The sequence below is a fragment of the Dufourea novaeangliae genome, unplaced genomic scaffold, assembly GCF_001272555.1.
Source record: "Dufourea novaeangliae isolate 0120121106 unplaced genomic scaffold, ASM127255v1 scaffold88, whole genome shotgun sequence".
Taxonomy (NCBI): Eukaryota; Metazoa; Arthropoda; class Insecta; order Hymenoptera; family Halictidae; genus Dufourea; species Dufourea novaeangliae.
Window position 1 is genome coordinate 220,707 of NW_015373960.1, and position 14,230 is coordinate 234,936.

The window sequence follows — 14,230 nt, forward strand, 5'->3', positions numbered from 1 at the left end:
TCAACATTTTGTTAACACATCATTTAGTACACTAATCCTTCTAACTTCACAAAGAAACTCAAGTCACTTGGTCCAATTTTGAAAGGGTTGTTCTGTTTTAAAGTGTGTACGAATACTTTTTTGACCCACTGTATACAGGGTGAACCACGAATCATGATCAGTAGAAATTACTCTGTTATTAGCAGTCTGATCGAAAATGTTTTTACCAGGTAAAGCATGGTTTCAAAACAGCTTTAACGTGATTATAGCAAATTTTTTGTCAACTTTTTTTCATGATTTTTCAAGGTCACCTTCATTTTTTTTTTTTTTGCAAATACACCTATAATTTTTTTACGCCTTTCTGTTAGAGGATTTCAAGACGAATTTGCTAAGTATCATAACATAACATGTGTTACTTTTTTTTCCATCTAGGTCAAGAAAAAATTAAAGAAATATTCGAACTGTAATATTACAAAGAGTATCGTATGCTACGCCATTGTACGCGTTCCGATGTTAAGCTCTTGCCTACAGTTTGTAAACATTTCGTTTTATACATTGGAACACATTTAATGATATCTATTGAACACGATTCGTGGTTCACCCTGTATACTACACGGAGGGCGGCGTGTGCATTTACCTGCCTGCACATCTATCTCTAATAAAACGATCCCCGCGTAAAACCTGGCGATTACCCCACCCCCCGGAAAAATGCAACCGCGGCAGAAGAAAGCGTTTCCCTCTGAAGGTGTTCCACGATGCGGAAATGCGAAGGGGTTAGATAAGAAAATAATCTCGAGATTACGACGGAGCCGTTGTATAATAGCCAGGGAATTTGTTGGATAGAATTTTTTTTTTCTTCCTCTATTTTCCGTTCTCGAAGCCGACGGAATCCCTGGTATCGAGAGTAATCTGGATCCACGGATTTCTGTGTGCGGTAAAAGCGTTCCGCCCGCGTGGTTTCTTCGCGACGGCGCCTTATGCCCCGTGAGTTCGCGGAAGGCTTTGCTCCGCTTTGCCTTTGTGGCAAAGCATTTCGGGTATTCGTTTCAATGAACGGTATTATTATATGTATAGTAGATTTTGTCGATTCGATCGTATTTAACTGAAATAATGGTATTTATATCGTCGGTTTGCTGGAAGAGTGACAACTCTCAGAAATCGTTAATTTAGAGATGTATCTGCAAAAATTAACTCTAACAGTGAGCTATTTTTATCGGAAAGATAGCTTAAATAGATAGACAGAAAGATATCCGAAAGATAAAAATATGTATTTATCGTAAAATTATACCGTTTCACAGGAATAGTGTCACAATTTAAAGTAGAGCGGTTTTATCCGGTTTTAACCCTTCATAGGCAAACATATTTTTTCACACTCCGTAGGTAACCTGGGTCGTTCGGGTTTAAGGTTAATTTTTTTACTGTTTCAGGCTTTCAACAAATGTAAAAAAATTCGGGATACTTGCCGAAGTTTTTATTATATTATGCAACCGTTCGTTAAGTCGAATGATAAAAACTTTTTTAAATGAAAATGAAAATTCCGGGAAAAGTCCACGAATATTATAGTAAGCAATACACGTATATACACAATATTTTATTATAGACCCTCAAAACCTAAATATTGTTGTGAAGTGTGTTGAATTGTGAAAGAAAAAAATTTGTCCATTGTTAAACGTTTGAGTAATCAATAATTTTCTACCGCAAAAAATTTCATATCGAAATCTTGAAAAATTTAATTTTATTAGGTGTGTCACTCTTCTAGCAAATCGACAATATGTTATAAAACGTTGTAAAGAAAAAATGTGGATTCCAGGTGTCTCTGGTTTGTTTCAATACGGCTGATCCGAAACAAACAAATCATGAAGATTTTTTTCAGGATAGAATGTAGGTGTGATTGGAACTGCGATGAAAAAAATTTATATAAATCAACACGTTAACTAACGTGAGGAATATTGGAGCTATTATGCGAAAATATAATTAGCTTCTTATCAGGGGTATTACTTGCAATCTAGTAAATCTAATTAGTAGTCGAGGAAACAAAAATAATCTTCTGCAAACACTTTTTCAGTATTTATACAACAGCTCCAACGTATTTCATAATGCTTTTGTTGCTTTAATGAACGTAATTGCTTCTTAACCGCTTTGCTAATTTAATTAGCGTACACTTAATTCAGTTTTTACGCAGATTTTTTCACATGATTTTTATTTAACCAGAAAAAACTTAAATTCTATTTTTGTACGATTTGTTTTGATCTATCAAGGTTCGATAATTTAACTTTTTTAAAAATCCTTACTTAATTGTAATTCTAAGAATAAGGTATACTTATTTTTACTGGTTTGTATGATTTGGACACAATGCTCAATTTTTTCATATGCATGACGGTATCTTTTCTACACGTTTTTTTACACAAATATTTGGGGAACGTGACAATTGTGTAGAAACAGAATTAAGTGTATGTACTTCTAATCAATCAGTGGCACATAATAAAATTGTGCGCAATTTTATTCGAATAATATACACTATTAAAGAAAAGCAGTAATATCTAAGATCGTCATCCTGGTCTTTGAACAGTTAATAAGATTAAATAATTACTTGTGAAGTGTCTATATGTTATTTTATTATACAAATTGGAATTTACACGTTTAATCACTTAAAAATGGCAAAATACTTTTTCATCGTTTAGTCGTTGTTTGAAACTCTTTATCTGGATAATGAATTTTCCCATCTGTGATGTACATAAAGTTCACTCGGGCCACTGATCATCTGGAGCCCCTTTCTATTCGGTTGCTAGCTGGTGCGTCGTCTCATGTCAGAAATAAACTTCGTGTGAAGTCGCTTCTCGGGAAGGAGCGCGCGTACCGAGACGAGAGAATTTTATTTCGTGTTTCCGGAAACATCCTCGGCTTCCCGAAACTGCTTGAACCGAACCGCATATGTTTCTGCAAATACAAATCCACGTAATAACATTCTTGCAGTACTATTTTACTCACTCTCACGAAACTATGATATTTGCAATTGGAATTTTATAATACGGTAACAAAAGTTGCACGTAATTCATTTATAAAGTCGTTTACAGTGTGTTTAACATAGCATGCTAATATATCGAAGTTTGATAAAGTAGGAAAATGTGTTCAGTTATCTTTAGGCGTCGAAAAAAATCTCTATCAACTTCTGTAGTGATCCGTTTATTTACTTATTTATGTATTGCTTAAAACCAGTTGTGGGTTATATAGCAAATAGTTTGGGTCGTACACAGTTTCCAACTTATAATTATTATAACTTTTTTCACAGAAAATTAAAAATATTTTAATTATTTCTGATGTTACTTACACACTTTCTTTATTTTACGTTATCTGATATGAACATTCATACTCTGTAACCCTTTGTGATTCGAGAGTTCTGTGGTCTCAATTTAAACCAAGAAAATGTGTTATACGCCACAAAATTACTAAAAGTGAACATTCCCTGTTTTTTTTTCTTTGCCTCTCAAATGTGTAAATAATTCTTATGATGGTCACAGCACGTTCAGTTGAATACTTTCTTATCACGGAGTAGTTATGCACTTGCAACGAAGTAAACAGAACCGATACACATCGGACGTAAATCTCGATGCACCTTTTGTTTCGCGACCCTCGGAAAGAGGAAATCGTTCGAAATAACAGGAACTCCCCGATTATGCCCACTAAACAGATAGCAACGCGAGGGCCCCGTTTTCCGGCCTTTTCCGTGACGAAAAAAACGAACGGAACAGGAAGTCGCGAAACAGAAGAAGAATGAAAATGGAGAAAAAGTCTCGGAAAATCTAAAGAAAAAGAAAGAGAAGCCTAAAGGAAATTAAACAAATAAGGAAGCAAAAAGAAACGTTTAAAGAAAATTAATCATTCATCGGTCACATCCTTAAATAATTATTTCAAAATTATCAGGCTGATATAGTAAATATAGTATCATGTTATTTTAAAGTTATAAGTATAGTTATTAGACCTACCTATTTTCTAACTTCTTTTAAATTTATTTTTGTAAGAAATATTGGAATTTTTCAATCGTTAAAATCTAGTTTACATCAGCGAAATTGTGGATCCTTGCTGACAAACGTTAGATAATAATTGGTGGCAGTATTCGACGCAATTTTTTCAACACTGGACGTTAAAGGCTTAAAAGCAGAAAAAATACGAGTCTAAAGAAAATTAAGGAAGCCGAAGGAGAACTTTAAAGAAATTTCAAGAAACCTAAAGAGAACTCTAAAGAAAATTCAAGAAACCTAAAGAGAATTTTAAAAAAAATTCAAGAAACCTAAACAGAACTAAAGAAAAAGCAAGAAACCTAAAGAGAACTTTAAAGAAATTTCAAGAAACCTAAAGAGAACTCTAACGAAAATTCAAGAAACTCAAAGAGAATTAAGGAAGAAGATAAGTCGAAAGAAGAAATCTGCAGACAATGTCCAAACCCACAGAGCCGTCCGCGTGTACGTTCATGCGGCACAAAACGCGCGGTGCATAGCCGCGCGTATGACGCCTCTGTGCACGGTGTATAAATGGCGTAAAGGCGTTTACTTGGCCAGAAGGGGAGTCGGAGGAGAGGACAGTAACCCACGGGGAACGTTCTGTCCTCATAAGCGCCTGTGCACTTAAATATAGTCGGTGCACACAGTAAGAGAAAGAGCGGCGAAACGAAGGGAATGAACACTAGAGGGAGAGAGAGTGAGAAAGGGAGAGCCGAGCGGGCAATATAAATTATTGCATGAGTCAATCCTCAAAGTGCCCGTGTATTTTCAGGCGACGTTCGTTTTTCACGGTCCGTTCTATTATTCTCTTTTAGCGCTGCGCGCGTACCCGTTCGCCTATCGCCTGGAAGTAGTCCGCGAGCAGCGAGCTCGAAATGCCCCGAAAAACAGAAAACGTGCTTCTTTCGGAGCTATTTGCTGAATAAACGTGATGTTAGCCGACTGAGAATATGAATTTATTACTGCTTCGTAGCGCAGAAGGGTGAATTTGTTGTCAAGATAAAGGGATTGGAATGGTAAGACAAGAAGGTAGGAATTTTTTGTGAATTATAATGAAGAATTGAGGACCACTAGAGAAAAACATAAGTCCATTTTTGGTGCTTTTTAATAATTTTATATGTCATCTAGTACAAAGGTCGGGAAAATACGGCTCTATGGGTACTCATTAAAATCAATGTGAGGAATTTGGTCTGCAACCTTTTTTTCGTTTAATAAAGATATTATTAATATTATAACTTGTTATAATATTACTTTAAATTTTCCTTATGTGTAAAAATATATTTATGGTTTCGAATAATTTTTAAGCTGTTGTGAGGCACAGCTTTGGCTCTTCCGTCTTAAAAGTTTGCCGACCCCTGATCTAGTAGACAAAACTAGGGGGTATTTTAATATGACGTAGTTGGAAGGGAGAACAACCCTGTCATGTCCAAAGATATAAAGTCTTTTAAGAATAGGCGTACAGAGAAATAGCATGACAAGTCCAAGTGAAACGAGGAAATAATTTGATACGTCTATGAGAAACAGAGTTACAATTTCACAAAGTCACCAAAGAGTCATTTAAAAAGTTAAATGATAGTTTAAGGGTAATCCAGGAACTGATTACTAGAAAAATATACTATGATTTGTGAGATAGAAATCAATGTTTTCGTAATTAACGGAAATGTAAGTTTTTGTCTCTACTGCCTACACATAGAGAATTACGTTAAATATTATGCAATATGAATTTTGGATTGTGTAGTGACTAAACACCAGATTGTATACGTTTACAGAAAATACGAATTTACAATGCACAATCAAAACTTCACATACCAAGTTTTATCTTACTTTTATCGATAATGAGATACCTGACAGGGGATAGCATTTTCGTAAATTATACTAAAGAAATATGAATTTGCATAAACATTCTCAGTATAGACAAATTACGTAAGGACGTTACATCATATTTAAGAAAGTCCGTCGTGTATGAAGTCTCGGGATTCCCAAAGATAAAACACACTCAATCGACAGTCTTCAAATGCTCCTTGCTCCTTAAACACTAGATCAATTCATTTTTATCATATTATTTTGCTTCTATTTATAACAGAATAAACAAATCTAAACAGAAAATTAAACACAACTCTACGTGAAATGTTGTCTTGCTACAGTATTCTACGATCTTCTATTTATAACAGAATAAAAAAATCTAAACAGAAAATTAAACACAACTCTACGTGAAATGTTGTCTTGCTACAGTATTCTACAATTTTCGTATAAACAATTCAGATACGTATTGAATATTAATAAACTGACGATTTGCATTGAACAACTTTTGCAAATTCACGTTCGACTTAGTTAATCAAAATAATACGTAATCTCGTTAAATTTTCGTATAAACAATTCAGATACGTATTGAATATTAATAAACTGACGATTTACATTGAACAACTTTTGCAAATTCACGTTCGACTTAGTTAATCAAAATAATACGTAATCTCGTTAATTATCGATTGAATTTGACTCGAATGCTTGGCGAGACTAGAAAATGCGAACAACAATTAGTTCCATTATCCGTAATGGAATATGGTTTCTTCGTGATTGTCCCAGAGATGAAAATATAGCCGATCGTTGTATAGTACGGGTTGCATTAACTTGATCCACCGGATAGATATCAACAATGACCGATCTACCTGTGCCGCACACGCGACCTCGGCCGTAGGAACGAAACGACCAGCCAGGAAGTAATCTTCCTGTTTCTCGGTTTCAGTCCGTAACCCATCCGACGTCATTGTTTGGGAAGCTTTTAACACGTTTAACTAGGCTTGAGCCACCGATGACCGAATCGCTGTGTCGACAAAAGACTGTGTCGCAGCTTCAAAACAGCCTTTATGTATTTAACACGTTTCACTTATATACTTATTCCAAACTTGCTATACAGGTCTGCTCAAAATTTTGGTGCCATATACACTATTTGGAAACGTCATGAACGAAAAGGATATGAAAGGAAAGTTTCTTGCGTCATGTAAAATATTTGTAAACTTCGTGAACGAAAAGAATAGGAAACGTAACCTTAGTGTTTCAAATTTCTAATACTACGAAATTTTTGAGTCATGTACAATATTCGGACACTGTGAACATGGAATATATGAAAGGTAACTTTAGTGTTTCAAATCTCTAATATTAGAAAATTGTAGAGTTACGTACAATATTCGTAAGTTTTTGAACGAAAAGAATATAAAAAGTGTTTTAGATCCCTAATATTACTGGGCTGAAGATCGTTTTGTTATTTCCATAGATTATTTGACGAAAACCAGTTTCAGAAAAAACTTGACTTTGCCAATTGAAAGATTTGTTCTGTTAAAAATTAGATAAAAATATTATTAAGTAGTGTTAATATTTTCATTCTGTTGCATTTGTACTTATCTGCATATATCATAAATGTGTAAGGTCCACGGTCTAAATGTTATTTTTTGATTCAGGAGTATGGTAAAAGGTAGAAGACTTAATCTTTGATTAAAGTTGGATTCAACCTTTTGCTATAACGAAAAATTAAATTTGAACAACAATGTGTTTTTCCTATCATATACATTATGTGGCACATGCGATGAAAGACTAAATATCGCCAAGGCTTTGATTATTTCAATGGATGGTAATAGCATCGTATTACAAGCAGAATGCAACACTAGATAGTGAAATGAAGTATACGCATCGAATTATTGAAGCTCACTGAAAAATATTACTTATTACGTTCCAAAGTAGGAACTATTTTTAACAAAAAAAACTTCAAAAAAATCCCTACGTATACGGTAAAAGAAATAAACATTAATCAAAAAAATAAAACCAGTTTCACTCTATAATTTTAGAATTAACAAAATTTTGTTTAACAGTATCATTTAATGTAACTTCAATGGTATTTCGAATTCGAATAACACAACAAAAGGTCTTCGTCCAAAAGCATTTGTCCGGTATTGTACCTCTTACTGGACACCGTCACCTTCTCGCACCTGCCACTCTGCCGGAATAGGAGCCTAACTCCCTCGAAAATTTATGATCGTGCCGCGGCAAACCACGGGAAACTTTCTCCGGCTAGGACGAAATTCTGACGAGGCAGAATAACGCCGGAAACTTCGAGCTCGTTGGAACAATTACACACCAATGATTCGAACGTTTTCCTCGATTGGTTTTCCCTATCAGACTTACCAATCGTGTTAGCTCGATTCTATGAACGTTAAGTCTGTCGGGAATCGTTCTGACGTTTATTGTATCCATCGTTTGATTTTCATTAAGATATAAGGTCTTTAAGATATTCATTAGATGTACCAATAAGTAAATTCTCTATTTAGTCTATTTCATTCTCATAGACAGGTATTTAATGGGGTAAGTGACCCAACTACGGATAGACTAGTGGCTCCACAGACTCGTTTTTATTAAGAAATAATAGGAAACTATTGATGTTATTTATCGTGCTCCCTAGTAAGTTTCATTTTTCCAGAATCCCACAAAAAAATTTTTGTTATAAATAAATAGAAAATTAGTGGAACACTGAAGAAACGAAAAAAGTAGTACTAAAAATAGTACTACACTACGTAAACAGCACAAGAAAAAAAAATAAAATGTTTCACATAAAGGTTTAATTTTGCAATAAGCGCTATAAACTTGCGTTAACAAAATTTTGAAAAAAGTTCTTTTTCTTGAAAAAAATTTGTAATAACTTTTTTCAAAATTTTGTTAACGCAAGTTTATAGCGGTTATTGTACCATTAAACTTCTGTTTGAAGTATTTATTCTATTTCTTGTACTTTAACTGTTATAAGCGAAAAAGTGTAAGTGCCCATTTGACGTTGAGGTTAGTTTTCACACCGTTACAGAGCGATTGCGCACAAATGAAACATACCGTTATTCTTGTTTTGAATCACTCTGTATACTCACAAAGTTTCATTCCATTCCGCGAGTCAGCGTTCGCGTTGTACCCTTGTCAGTGTTATAAGACAAGGGGTTAACAAAATTTTTCGACTGAAAAACAACGGTTACTTTTGTATGTACTTAACATTTCATCTTTTAACAGCCTGTGGATCGTTTTTTTAATATAAAAAGGCTAGATAACATAGGAGAACAACGAACAAATAAATCACGTGCAAGAGGATGAGCTTTTGCGAGGTTTAAAGTGTTAGTACTTACTTTGGCCACAAACATCTCTCTATCTGCATACCACCGCGTAGCGGTGCAGCGTTAAATTAACAAAATTGATGGCGTTACCTAACACACGATAAATCCAAATAATCCGTGGTACCGATTCCCGGCGAGAAGCTATGCAGTTACATCGTGGCCGACCGATTACATCGCTGTACGGTGGACACGATACGAACTGTAATTTTATCGACGGCAACGGAATGCCGGCCCGGCGAAATCCGGGCACCGAATAATCGTAAATAACAACAGGACGATGGAACTCGTGTACACCGGGTGCTCCGATAGGATTTTACAATGAGAAAATGATAAATGCATAATTGTGCCGTGCAAAACCGTTAGATTACAGCAGGACTACCATTATTTGAAGTAAATAGATGGACAAACCCGTGTTATGATTAATGCTTTTTCCGATAATTGATTCAGGAGAAGCTAAGTTGCAAATACACCACAAAATAATTGAAATTAAGGAACTGAGAATTTAGATAGAACAGTCATTATCCTCTTCATTACTGTTAGATTTTAGATGACAGGCAGGGTTTTCCATGACTTTTTATATTTTCAAGTTAGAACTTTTATGTATTTGTTATACTATTATACAGACAAAGAAAAGAAGTGACCCCTCTGGAGTCTAAATATTGCACAGAACCTTTATATAATTATAAATATCAAAGAATCTTTTATTTTAGTTTTGGATGAGAAAAATGGCTATTTTATAAAAAAAAAATTGTATCATGAAAATATATTTCGAATTTCATAATTAAAAATGATAACTGATACATTTAAAATATTAAAATTTAAAATATTAAAATGTTGTTGTGAATCATTTATATATTATGTAGTATATACAAAAATACAACGAAATATTTCTTTGATAATTTTCAAATAATTCGGAAGTGAAAGGATTAAGGGTTAACTGTTAATAGTTTATTTTAAGACGCCTATTAAATAAACTCCGGGCAGTTTAAGTATTAAGAAAAAAAAAGAGAAGAAATTACACCCACGAAATCTTTATGTTCTCACGGAGCACAAAGTAGACGAGGGCTTCACCCCTAGCCGCGAGAGTGTATATTTCGAACGGCCGCATGGCGGAAGCTTTTCCAAAAAGACCGAAAATGTGCTCGAGAGTGCACGACCGCGCCAAAACTAAATATAACTGCAGTCCTTTGTAGAATGCACCGCGATTTACTCGGCACTCGCAGTTCGTGGCACGCCTAGATCCTCATACCTGTTTCGTGGCTGATGATCGATACCATCTGACCAAGATATTTATGTGAAAAAAAAAAGCACAACGGAATTTTTCTTTGCGCGGTGATTCGACACCCACAACTCTGGAACACCGACTGACCGATTCGAATAAAATCGAATTGTGTCTGATCACGACGACGCAACTGCAGGTAATTAGCTATTTTGAAATTACCGCGAATCCGATTTCTGTGCGTGGAGAATTTTTCGTACGGCTATAAACAAGTATGTTCGTTGTTGGTTCATGGCACTTGCGCAACATGGCAAAAGTCATCGATGGAATTTATTATTAGACAACCGGCGAGAATGGTGTAGCCGAGACCGGTCTGATTCGCGTTCTTAGAATTCCGGGAAATGACTCGTGTATGGGATCCAGATCTTCCGTTTTTATTTTCGATCGAACGCTTAACACTAAACCTACCGAATCGTTCAGAGAGGTAGGAATTAGTACGCCAAAACCGTTTTTACCGATCGTGGTAGGTTTTGTGTTAATTACGGTGTACTGGAAATACTTGTTGCGTCTTTTGCGAATTTATGGAGTGGGTATAATTTTCGTTGGAATACGATTGATAAAATGACTCGTACGGTCCGGATCTTCAGTTTTTACTTTCGATCGAACGCTTAATTACGGTGTACTGGAAATGTCCTATTGCGTCATTCTTAAATTTATATAGTAGGCATAATTCTCATAGAAATGTAGTTTATAAAATGATTTGCATACGACTTACTTCGACCAGGGTAGTGAACTACACATTTTTGCAATAAATATTTGTATTAATTCATTTTCCTATGTAGTAGTACGATGAGTATAAATGATAACGTGTTTTATTCAAGTGACATAATGAATATCTCCAATAATGTGTACCATTTGATGTTCGGTTGAATATTTATTATGTTAATTCTATTTGCCAATTTTTTATTACGTAAAAAGAAAGTCTAAAATCTTATTCAGTTTTAGGAATTCTTGCTGAAGACCGTTTAGAAAGTGTAAAAACCGGTTGATAAATGTAATTGTTAGACTACCGATTTTTATGCAAAATGACATTTTATGAAATAATTCATAAAGACCAGAACAAAAGTAGGAATTTTTTCGCTCCCTTAAGTATCTTATTGGATTAGGGATCAAATAGAAAACTTGTTGAATCTAATGAAAGTTTTGTCCTTTATTGTATTTCACAGAGCTCTATAGGTTATGAATGCATAAAATGAGTAGTCTAGTAGTGATGAATATTATCGTCATCTAATAAAATTTATACCCTGCCTAATGTTATTTTAGTAGTGATCACAATTTAATTAAAATATAGTGTCGTGAAGTGAATGAAATTTTCGGGAGGGAATAGATTTAATTAACAGTTAATTACCTACGTGAGAGATCACTTAAAATATATTCAAAGTAAGAATAATTACTTCGTCATAATACAATTCAAGAAAACATAGAACATCAATATTCGTAAAATTTACATAACAATTCAATCCATTGAGTACACTTTCACGTTTCCAATTCAACTAAAAAATTAATTAAATGAGGTCCATTGTACACGTCGTGACATCCTTCTATGGTAGCTAATTGACTAATCAAGTAAATGTTCCATTAAGCTACTTCGAGCTTCGTCGTTCGCGTCGTTAAACCTCCTAACAGTCATAATCCAACCGCGCAGAAACAAAATATGATTATATCGGGACACGTAGGTATATTTGCGATTTCTATTTATCGATAAAACCACAGAATTTACAAATACACACGCGGAAAACGGGGCTACTCTAAAAATAGAGTAAAATGATAGCAAATCATTCTGAATATAAATTAAACAGTATAGATCTTTGACTTCCATAGGAACGAATACTGACTTCGTATAGATAGGACGAACATTCAATGCTTTTTCGTAATTGATCCAGTGATTAACCTCACTATCGCTGTTAGCCTTTAGAAAACAGTCAGGTTTTTCCATGACTTATTATATTTTCGAGTTTGAACTTTTATGTATTTATTATAATGTTATACATACTAGGAAAAACTAAGCGACCCCTCTAGAGCCTAAAATTGCACAGGACCTTTATATAATTATAAATATCAAAGAATCATTTGTTTTAGTTTTGGATCAGAAAAGTGGCCATTTTATTAGGAACATTATGCTATGAAAATATACTTTCATTTCATTGGGTAAAAATAGAGTGAGATGGTAACAAATAATTATGAACATAAATTAAACAGTATAGATATTTGACTTTCCTAGAAACCAATACTGATTTGGTCAAAAGAATAGCGATTTACGTCAAGAAATAGTGAACAAATGAATAATCATTTATTGGTCCACATGATAGATAAAATTTGTGCCCAATTTAACGTTCGTGTGTTTTCTTTTTAGGTAAGGTAACCCTCGGATCGAGCCGAGATGCGGATATTTCTGTCGTTGGTACCGGCGTCGAAACCATTCATTGTGCGATCGAAAACAATAACGGCGTGGTCACTCTTCACCCCATAAATGGAAGCACGGCAGTCGATGGTGTACCTATAAATTCGCCAGTGAGACTCGCTCAAGGTAAGACCTTGACTTAAATTCGTATGACCGAGTCCTCGGGCTCCTCAAGAAGCCGCTTCTCGGTTAATCCTTGCTCACGAAATTCTGTTTGACAATTTTTACGCGCTGAACACTTTACGATATCATCTTGAATCGTCCGAAAATAAAAGGACATTCGTGTAGAACGTCGGATGATCTCTGTCTTCCTTTGATTTTCTTGGTGAACATCGTGTTCGCTATATTTCTTATTTGCAGAGGAAATCTTTATTTGTTTAGTAATATTTTGTAATTTCTCTTAAACTTTAGTAAGCGTGAGACCAAACTCATTTGTAATCCTAACAGGAATGTGGATAAATGATTTCTGGTGTCGTAGTATAAAAATAATTATTATTCAGTAAATAATAGTCATAATAGGTAGCAAACACGATTTGATTTTGTAAAATATATTAAACATTTATATCCTCTGTCTGTTTGTAAAATTTCATGAAAATACATTGTCTTTGTTAATTATGTATAAAATATATGTATTAAAAGCTATCTACACATATTATTATAAAAGTTCGTAGAATATCACGCTCAACATTTTTTACAAGATAAAAATGAAAAAAATTGTTACAGTATAAATAATATATCGATTCACTTTATAATCACCAGATTTTAAACTCAAAATAAAATAGAGAGCAGGGGAAAGGATGTGAGGAAACCATATTAGGTACAAAAGTCAATGTCGAGAGGTAAATTTAGTTAACGCATTGCGGACCAGGGACGTGATTCAGCGTCTTTGGTTTTGAAAGCATTAATGAGCAAAAATATGGATTTTTGTCTGTTATGCATTCTCCTCTGGCGTTCTAATCAGGTAGTAATTTATACAAAGTGTGTGACTGACGATGACTTCAACAAAATATTGAATATTATATTCTTCGAGCAAAAATTTCGAGAATATCAGCAGGCACTTCATGTAGTAATAAAAAAATATTTTATTCTTCGAGGATATCAACAGATATTTCATACAGTTATAATTAGTCTGCGGATTTTATGCATTTAAAGCCTATAGGACTGAATGAAATACAATAAAGCACAAAACTTTCATTGGATCCAACGAGTTTTCTGTTTTATTTTGAACCCAGTAAGATATTTCAGACGAAAACTAAATTCCTAAATTTGCTTTTGTCTTCATAAATTATTTTAGATAATGTCATTTTGTACCAAAATCCGCAGTCTAGTCATAAATATTTGTACACTTCGAGAATGTCAACAACAGATATTTCATACAGTTGGTACGATACGATCCGCAGTGTGTTAACGCCTATACGGCGGTATCTAGGTC

General features: G+C 34.3%; 1 protein-coding gene across 1 annotated transcript in view; it reads left to right on the top strand.

The window, feature by feature from the left end:
- LOC107186422 (pleckstrin homology-like domain family B member 1) overlaps positions 1-14,230 on the top strand; it is a 52,158-nt gene that overhangs the window by 2,879 nt on the left and 35,049 nt on the right. The window contains exon 2 of the mRNA XM_015574281.1: positions 12,751-12,924. Coding sequence (XP_015429767.1) covers positions 12,751-12,924 — 174 coding nt within the window. The remainder of the gene's footprint in view (positions 1-12,750; positions 12,925-14,230) is intronic.